The 10,068-nt window shown below is 34.8% G+C and overlaps 1 protein-coding gene across 1 annotated transcript; it reads left to right on the forward strand.

Moving 5' to 3' along the window:
• The first annotated feature begins 4,226 nt into the window (after window positions 1–4,226).
• LOC127074216 (ethylene-responsive transcription factor 1A) lies at window positions 4,227–5,658 on the forward strand. The gene has a single exon (XM_051015522.1). The coding sequence runs from the start codon at window positions 4,521–4,523 to the stop codon at window positions 5,310–5,312; it is 792 nt and encodes a 263-aa protein (XP_050871479.1). The 5' UTR covers window positions 4,227–4,520; the 3' UTR covers window positions 5,313–5,658.
• The last annotated feature ends 4,410 nt before the right edge of the window (window positions 5,659–10,068 follow it).

The following is a 10,068-nucleotide window of genomic DNA, read 5'->3' on the forward strand; positions in this document are numbered from 1 at the left end:
GGATAGATAATCCTCAAGTGTTGGTCCTTTGTTCATAGTCCTAACTTCACTAAACTTTTGATCATTACTAACCTTTTTTTATTGTTATTATGATTGTTATTATTCATTGTTATTTACTTTTATGTCAGTTGCATTTAAGTATCCATTATCACCATCATTGTATAAACTTCATCATGCATGTTTATTAATTTTCTTTACTTTATTGTTATCATACACTAAAAACAACAAAAACATGATAAAATTACAAGACCAAAAACAATCCATTTTGCTTAATCAACTTGGACTTAGAAGATCTCATCCTAGGACCTTTAATGGAGGCCTTTTCCATTTACTTTGTGACACTTTGTTTCAAACTTTGGGTTTCATCTGTACTTACATACCTGTTGTAATAATGGCATAACGACACCACTCTAGGGGGACATGTTTGTAAGACCATTATCATTTATTTAGCTTAGGTCACTTCTTTGCACACACAAGGCTTTCTCTCGGACTACCTTACAATGAGCCTCTTTACTTTCTTGTTGGTTACTTTGCATTCATGTTGCATAAGCCAAATTTCTCAATCAAATAAACAAACCCTTGATCCAATGTTATATGGTTTTTTTCTTAATCAAATTCAAAACACTTAATAACTACGATCTTTATTGTGCGCCACGGAACTTAAGTGGTGGAGAATGAATGAGAATGAAGCATTCCTACCCTCACTCTGATTATTTTGGATGCATGACGCTTGGCCTGTTGTCTAGAGTATTCACCTCCGCCCCTAGACTTTAGTGCAATCTAATCACAAACATTATTTTCATAAACCCTTGTTTAAGGTAAAATAAACACAGCACATCAAACCTAATTTTTGTGCCTTAGGGCATCAACCCGAAAACCCTTTTTTTCAAAGGTAAAATAAATCAACACACAAACATTTTATACTCTGAACTATGGAGCTCTGATTCCTCATCCCCAATGAGTGATATGTAGTCACAAGGGCCACAATCATTGGCGAGCACCATAATAAATAAAAAATAAAACCCCTATCTTTCACACACATTCTTTTAAGAATAAAAAAACAACAAGATAAATCCCCGTATACGTAAAATAACCCAAATGGTTCTCATAGAGTACCATGGACGTGAGGGATGTTAATACGTTCCCCTTGCATAATTGACTTCTGAATCAAAATCTCGGTTGCGAGACTGATTCCTTATCCCTCTTTAACGCTTCCCGTGCGCTTATCTTTTTTGAGGGTTTTATCGACTATTTCCCCTCACCTCTCCGATGGAGGCACACAGATAAAATACGCTAACGACTCTTCTGTTTTATCTTTGAAACAAGATGACGATCCCTGGTTCCTCGTAATTCCACGATTGCAAAATCCGGGTGGCGACACAGAGCTACACATACACAAATAGGAAATACTTCAATAGCACTATGATTAACTAGAAAATAAAACAAAATAATAAAAAAAATTAAAACAAAATGTTGCACAAGCATTTCCTTGTTGAAATATTAACAGTCCCTAACAACGGCGCCAAAGACTTGATGACTTCTCAGCAAGTGTACTGATAGTGTCGCAGTGATAAAATATCGAATCCACGTGGACTTCTTTTTAAGAAGGCAAAAATGTGTAATGCATGAAAATAGTAAATGGGGGGGGGGGTCATATTTCAAATCAAAAATAAATAAAGAGTTCAAACAGAATTATGGAAGCAGTCAAGTTATGTATAAAATCTCCTATTTCTCTATTATTGATGATCGATATCTTACATTAATAATCTCATCGCTATAATCCCACGACAAATAAACAAACCCGCTATAATCAATCCCTTGCGATATAGCTCACTAATCATTACTATGAGCTTCGCATCCCTAATCCACTAGCGTAAGTAGGATTAGGCAATGCAACAAAGGGTTAATTCACTAGCCACTACTTGGGGTTTCCTATTCCTAGTTAATCAGCGTAAGCATGACAAATGCCCTAGGTCCAACACATAAACTAATGGTCAGTATTCCCTATATGCCCAAAATTAGATTAAAAGAGTATCTCACGTAAAAAACATTATCAATAAACAATTGAATAGAATTATAGATTAAAGCACTCATGCAAAGTCAAATCAACATATTGCCTAGCAATATTGAAATAGGTTCATCAAAACACAATCTAACTTAGAGGAGTTTAGCTGCTCATAATCAAAATACAATACCTAAAACAATTAAGGAGAATTGCATATAAGATCCCTTGAAGGATTGGCCTCCAATGGTTCCAATTTCTCTCAAAAACCACTTCTGATGCTACAAAATCATACTCTTTATGCCAAAATTTGTAACCCTTGAAAAATGCATAAAATCCCCTTAATTAGCCTTCAGAATGGACTAGAACGCGTTAGAAAAGCCCAGAAAAGAAGTCATCGCTTGCATGATGCCTTGCATCACACGCGCGATGCAACCTTTATGTCCCTATTGCACGCGCGACGTTGCCCTTGATTATTCCAATGGCTGCACATTTTTGTTTTCACCTAATTTTTCACTAAGTCCAATTTCTTCACACTTAGTTATTGTTTCCTCATTCTTTGGTCTTTCTTCTTCAACTTTGCTTATCTTTAACTTGTTTTGATATGTTTCTTCGGCCAAATTCATGCAATGACGGACTGTTATCAGGAGATATGATACATGATGTCATGTATTCCCAGATCCAATTGTTATTTAATAAAAGATGTAGTAATTACCACTGGTTTCTTGCGTAGAATAATTGGCACAACTAGACACGGTGGGAATATACATAATTATATGCATTCCTTCTATTTGTGGAGATTTATGAGGTTGTTGTTGGCTTAACCTCCTCGTAGATATTGGTGATGGTTGGTCCGTGTTGTTGAGGCTCTTTCCAAATCATGGATGCATAAGCCAGACATAGTATTTACCTGACGATTGATGATTTTTAGTGATATGGGTTGTAATGTCTCATCGAGTGTGTTGGATTTATTGTCAAACTGTTAAAGTTAGTTGAGAATCGACTGATAACTCTAAATAGTGATTATTTTGTCTAAAAGTGATTGCATTGAGAAAGAAACCATATCTCTCAGTTGTGAGTTATTTAACTAGTCTAAGGAACATTAATTAGGGGGTGTGAGAATGTTGAACTACTAACCTAATAAATATATAAAAATAAAATAAATAAAATAAGATAAGATAAGTAAAATATCTAGCTTAATTGATCAGATGTACTAAATAATTTACAAGTTGTGGTGTTTATAGAGGAACCTATCTTACTGACAATAGAATTGTGGCCTACGGAAATGTTGTCTCATTCAAATATTTACACACGGGTAATGTGTGAGTTTCCCTCTACATTAAAGAATGTAGGGTCTCGTGTTCAACTTGTTGTATTCTGTTTCTTGACATATTTCGTTAACTTATCCTTATATATACGTCATTGCTAGTCGATAGTTCCACAATCTTCACCATCTTAGATTAATGGTATTATTAATATATAGCTTAGACATAAATCTCAATTATCCATTACTACTGTATTTTGATTCAGTCTAGAGTTTTATCAATTACAATAGACTTTAATAAACGCAAGAAATATTCGATTGACTCGTATTCGATTGTTTTTATATTTGTCTGACATACAATGACCACCTTATATTTATACGTCACACTTGTTATTCTTAAAAAAAAATAATAAAGATGTTTTTTTTATAAAAATATTTTACAATAAAAAATTGAAATTTTCTTTAAATTGAAAAAGGGTTAACTTGAATAATAACTAGATAAATTTATTAAATGTTTAATATATTTAACCTATGCATTGATTAGATAAATTAGTTATTAAATGAATTTCACAATAAATTATTTTAGATAATAAAAAAAATATTACTTAAAGTAGAAAACTGATATCAAGACAAAGATACATTTCAAAAAGTCTGTAACATTAACAAGATATTTACCCACCAAAATATTATTGAAATTAAATTTTCCATTATTGTTTAAAAAAAAAATTAAGAGGATAAATATCCTAGTAATAATACCAACAAAACAAAAAATCAAAGATATTATAGCAAACATGGAAAGGGACAATTGGACAACAAAGACGACAAACAGAGCAGCAAGTTGTATGTCTATGTAAGACAAATGACGTCACTCATATGCATTCATTTTCATGCTCATCATAGAAAAAATAATAATTAAAGAAAAAAAATGAAAAAAGCAAGATAAATTAACCACGTGATAAAAATCCCTTCCCACTTGCAAACTTTAACACATGCGAACCTTCACCGAAGCTAACTTAGTCGATGAATACCCATCAATTCATGATGGTAGTGCAATAAAATAATACACACAATCCCCGTTTAGACTTTTATTTATTTATTAAATCTAAATATTCAAAACGATAATTCCAAATGCATGAACCTATGATCCTATAAATACCTCACTTATTCTCAACATTTCAAGTTCGAATATTCAACCCTTCTCTCAAAAAATATCACAAATTAAAACTCACCAGACACAAAATTAAACACCACAAAATGTATGGAAACAATAACTTTGATTCCGATTTTGCCCTTCTAGACTCTATTCGCCGCCACTTGTTGGGTGAGTCCGAATCAATATTCGGAGCTCCAACAACTTCTTCGGGTAATACTAATACCCGGGTTTTCTCTCGGAGCTCCAGTTTCAGTAGCTTATATCCATGTTTGAGTGATAATTGGGGCGATTTACCGCTTAAAGAAGATGATTCTGAAGATATGGTGCTCTACGGTGTTCTCCGTGACGCCGTAAACGTCGGGTGGGTTCCGTCTCTCGAAGTCGGGTCACCCGAGAGTATTTCATCGGGTTTTCCGTTGGAATTGGTAAAACCGGAGCCAGATGTCATAGATATCATGCCGGTTGAGAATATTTCCACGGTGGTGCCTACGGCGGTTCAAGTGGTTCCTCAGGGGCCCAAAGCTGCTCCGGTTAAAGGGAAGCACTACCGCGGCGTGAGACAACGGCCGTGGGGGAAATTCGCGGCGGAGATTCGTGACCCGGCTAAGAACGGAGCTAGGGTTTGGCTTGGAACATTCGAAACCGCTGAGGATGCGGCGTTGGCTTACGATAGAGCTGCGTATAGGATGAGAGGATCGAGAGCTTTGCTGAATTTTCCTCTTCGGGTTAACTCCGGTGAGCCCGACCCGGTAAGGATTACTTCTAAAAGATCTTCACCGGAACGTTCTTCTTCGTCTTCATCGTCGGAAAGTAATTCTCCGGCGAAGAAGAAGAAGGTAATGGCAGCTCAAGTGACACAGTTGACACGTGGAGGACAGTTATTGGTTTCTTAATATATGATTTTCCGTACTAAGAAAAAAATGTTTAGATTACTGTTGTGTTGTGTTTGTTCAATGCAATTTGTAATTATCCGAAGACGTGTGTGCATAGCACTACCCTTTCTTTTTGTGGCACTTACCTACACATTTTTGGAATCAAGGAAAAAGATGATAGGTAGAAAATGTAGCAAGATGTGACTCTTGAGAAGACAAAAATGCGGGAGAGAAAACAGGAAAAACAAAATGTGAAAAATGAGAAAGGAAATTAGATGTTTGGGAAATAGTGATTAGTTAATGAGGTGGGGTTATTATGTAATGTAGCTTTGTGAATAAAGGATTTGTTTTATTTGTTTGATCAACATTTTGAATGTGTTAATCGTGATAAATGAGATAAGACCAAAGTGGCATTTTTGTATTCTAATATGAAATTATCCAAAGATGTGCATAGAAATGAGTTATAAGGTGAGAAATAGCTCTTCTAATTTTGATAAGCCCATGGCCATTATCAATTGTAGCAATTGTTATTTTGAGTCATGTATAGCAAGATAAATTGGCAATTAGGTATGTGAATATAACAATAACTCCATTATCATGAAAAATAGAAAGATAAGTACAAGACAAATTGTCTAGCCATAATGGTCTATAGATTTGGATGTGAAAATTTTTATATGAAATTTCAAATTGAGTTATTATATTATTTTTTTCGTAAATATTTAATTAAAATATGTATTGGCCATTAAATTTGTTAGTAAAAATAAATTATTATATTTTTTCTTAACCATTTTGCTCATACTTGTCTCGTCCATATAATACGAACAACTTCATTCATTTGTCTCTCATCTCAAAGGTTGCACGGAGAGGATAACAAAAAAGACTTTAAGTGAGGTTAAATACGTGTCACATGCAAGGGCATGTTCACCACGTCTCTATATTGGAGGTGTCTCTCTATAATGAAGGTAAACTATCAATCATTGCTTAAATCACATTGTCATATTGGCCTCGTATTCGAGATATTGTGTACCAATATATCTATAATGATCCAAATCCACCTTGAATTAACATAACTTTGCTCCGATGAACCCATAAAGAGTATTTAAGCAAGCATGGGCGAGGTGAAGTTAACCTCAAGTCATATTAACTAGCCTCCAACGATATGCTACGAGGATGAGATCACCTAACTAGGAGCAGACTTAGCCATGAGTCATGTAATAATTTATTGGTATTATGTGGTTGGTTCCTAGACGAAGAGCATGGCAATAATGATCATGGAGGCATAATTGTCATAATTGTGAAGAAAATGTTGATCATCTATCTTAATTTAATTTTGATGAAAATAAAAGTTTATCAAAGAAGAAAAATATTGAAGTTTATCTAAATCAAACATCAAGATTGCAAAGTCATTAAATATTGAAGTAAAAGATAATTTAATCATAAAGAAAGGTATTATATGTCAATTCATGCTATATACAATTTTAGGTGCTCAAAAATCTTCATCTCTTGTTCACTAAAATTTCCCAAACATTCATGCATCGAGACATTTCATGCCAAGTCTTTTAAAAAGAAAAAAAATCAAGTTTTACTTTAGTGCAATCGATTTGCACATCCATTATGTTATTTAAATTTTAATTTATTCTGTTTTTCGCCATTGTAACAGTTGGAAACCGCCGTAATTTATGTGTTTTGAACTAGTTTTTATATTATAATTTATTCAATTTTTGATAAATTATGGGCAGTTGAAAATCACCTTAATTAGCTTATATTCGTTATTGTTTAAAATTTAAAAATCATTTTATACTTTTTAAATTAGGTATCAATTTAAACGATTTAAGAAACCATGTACAAAATATAGAATTATGTATTTTCATGATCTATTGTCATTCTAAACTATTGCAAACCTTCGTGAAAATGTCTCAAATTTTTTCATCAATTCATAGAGGTTTCTTAGGATATATTTAAGACAAAATACATCATAATTTCAAATTACCTCTTTCACAAAAATTCACATACAATTCAAACAATTTCAAAGTGTTCATACATCATAAAATATTGAAACTTTGTGCATAAACTTTTATATCATTGAAAAAGTTTTATTCAAATTTCTGAGCAATTAAGGTTCATATATTATTGAATTGTACATTGAAAAAGAAGATCAATTATCTATTGAAATTAATTCATAAACAAATTCGTTCAAGTATTGTAATTGATCACCAAGTGTGTGGTGACTTAATTTGTAAAGAAAGTGTGTACTTTCTAAAAGTGTTTGCAAATAGAAAGTGGTATATTTTTTGTTTGTGTTGGAAAATATTCTTTGATTTAGGGAGATTCAAACTCCACCTATTGGTGTTTGTAAAAAGATTCTTTAAATTGGGTTAATTCAAAGTTCATCATATGTTTGGTGTTTATGTTATAAGATTGTAGGAGAGTCTTTGTGTGAAGTTGTACAAAGATCTAACATAGTAAATCCTTCACGGGGTATGAAGGGACTAGATGTATCTAGGGGAACTACTATAATTCTTGTGTCTCATTTACTTTCCTGCACTTTTTTTTTCTGCATTATTGTTCTAAGTTCTTCATCATGATTTCGGAAAAATAAAAAGGAAAGTATCATCTCTTAAGAACGCGAAAAATTCATAAAATACAATTCACCCCCTCTTAGGTTGCACTCTATAGTTACAATAATAGTTGCAAACGACCATAATAATAATGCCATGAAGATTTGTCGCACATCTGGAAAATCCCATAAAACAGAGGGATATGGAAATTAAAGTGTAATGATTGTGTAACAGAAGTGAAAGCCCAAAGTAAATACAATTATGAATACATAATTAGTGATCATAATAAATCACTATTTTATCTCATATTCACTTTGATTGAGACTTTAATTGTCCTACGTAAGCGAGGTCACAAATAATGTTCCTTTTTCAAGTATAGTATTGTTAGCTGGAAAATTTCGTCCCAAGGAGTACAAAGCCTGGTCGACCAAAGGACTGTCGGAGGTTGGATCCACGAGGCAGAGAACCAAGAGTGCTGGATAGAAGCCAGGGGAAGCCCGTCGAAGTCGAAGGCCAGTGCATCATGGTGGAGATTAATTGTGGGGAATTGAACGTGGAAAGTTAACAGCAAGCGTGGGAGATGTGCTTCGACATGTGTCATCTCGTGAATGGGTCATAACCTCCCAACGGTTATTTTTTACTAGTATTTAAGTGAATGGTAGTTTTCATTTGAGAAGGTGACATTTTTTAGCATTGAAGTAGGAGCGCACTTGAAGTATCAAGCATTTAAGAGAAAAAGTCATCATCCTACAAATTGTACTTTTTCTTCCATTTTTATCTTCAAGTCATTTAACTTGCTAATTACTTTTATTTAGTTTATTCATTTACATCCGAATTTTATCCTTTATTGCCTTACTTTTATCACATCTTTGACTTACAAACACTTTAACAACAAAATAGTCATATACTTAACACATAAGTCTAGGATTTTGTAGTCGGTCCTGCAAGTAAACCTCAAATAGAAAGGCTAGAGATTGTCGGCAAGAAACAAATTGGCACACCCGGTGGGATACGAAGTGTTTAGTATATGCAACTACGCAGTGGCAAGATGGTGTCACCACGACCACACGAAGAAACGTCTTCGACGGGAGACACAGTTGCGTCACAAACAACCGATGTTGACTCCAGCGTTATATCTGCGGTTTCGACTGCGTGTGTTGGGCCAATTCTAACACCGCATCAGCCTCAAACGCCGACACCAACAATGATGGAAACTTTTGGGAAATACATGCCCAGTTTTACAGTCCCCATGCATAGGATGTTGGGAATGCTGACTGAGTTTATGGCAAGTTATGCATAATCTCGGTTCGACTTTTGGAGAAACATCATCATCGTCATTCCCACACTACCAGGGGTTAGGATCTTTGGCAACCCAATTCGGTCGACCCCCAGGTTTTGGATTGTCATCCCAATCAATCCTAACTTTTATGTCGAGTTTTGTCGCAATCATAAGACAACAAATGGACGAAAGTAATCATGAAATGGTATATATGCTGACTCAACAGATGAGCATCATACTAAGGCCTTTGATCCAATATTCGACACAGAGTTACCAATAACTGGCAACTCAAATGACCATAATAGGGGATTTCTTAGGGGTCCATAGGGCGCAAGTTCGTCTGAATCTCCTGCCTCCTCCTCGACTAGAACCCCCAATTTGATAAGAGGAAATGACGAACGAAATGGTCGAATAAGAATATCAGGAGGCCGAACAGATCCTTGGGGTGGCTCGAAGGCCTCCAGTGGTTTTAGTCAAAAGAAACCAGGATCCTGACCACGTGGTCAGGCAGATTCGACAAGAGGCAGCAGCTGGGGAACAAAACCTAGAGGCTATTTTCGAACGAATCATACTGAGAAATGGAACAAGCCCAGACCTACAGAGGATGACATACTCTTCGCATTTACCAGATTTTATCTTACAGACAGAACTTCCCAGGGGGTGGAAAGTTCCAAAATTCACCAAGTTCACTGGGGATACCGAGGAATCCACTGTCGAACATGTTGCCAAGTATCAAACCGAAGCTGGCGACATAGCGAATAATGAGGATTTAAAGTTAAAGTACTTTCCAAGCTCTCTTATAAAAAAAATGTGTTCACATGGTTTACAAAGCTACCTCCACAATCAGTCCAAACATGGACGCAATTGGAGAGATTGCTCCATAGATAGTTTTACATGGGGCACTCGAAGATTAGCCTAAAAGAACTAGACAACGTCAAAC

The sequence above is a fragment of the Lathyrus oleraceus genome, chromosome 4 (assembly GCF_024323335.1).
Source record: "Lathyrus oleraceus cultivar Zhongwan6 chromosome 4, CAAS_Psat_ZW6_1.0, whole genome shotgun sequence".
Classification (NCBI taxonomy): Eukaryota; Viridiplantae; Streptophyta; class Magnoliopsida; order Fabales; family Fabaceae; genus Lathyrus; species Lathyrus oleraceus.

Coding starts and splice junctions, on each gene's coding strand:
- LOC127074216 (XM_051015522.1), top strand. CDS start 4,521: ATGTATGGAAACAATAACTTTGATTCCGATTTTGCCCTTCTAGACTCT.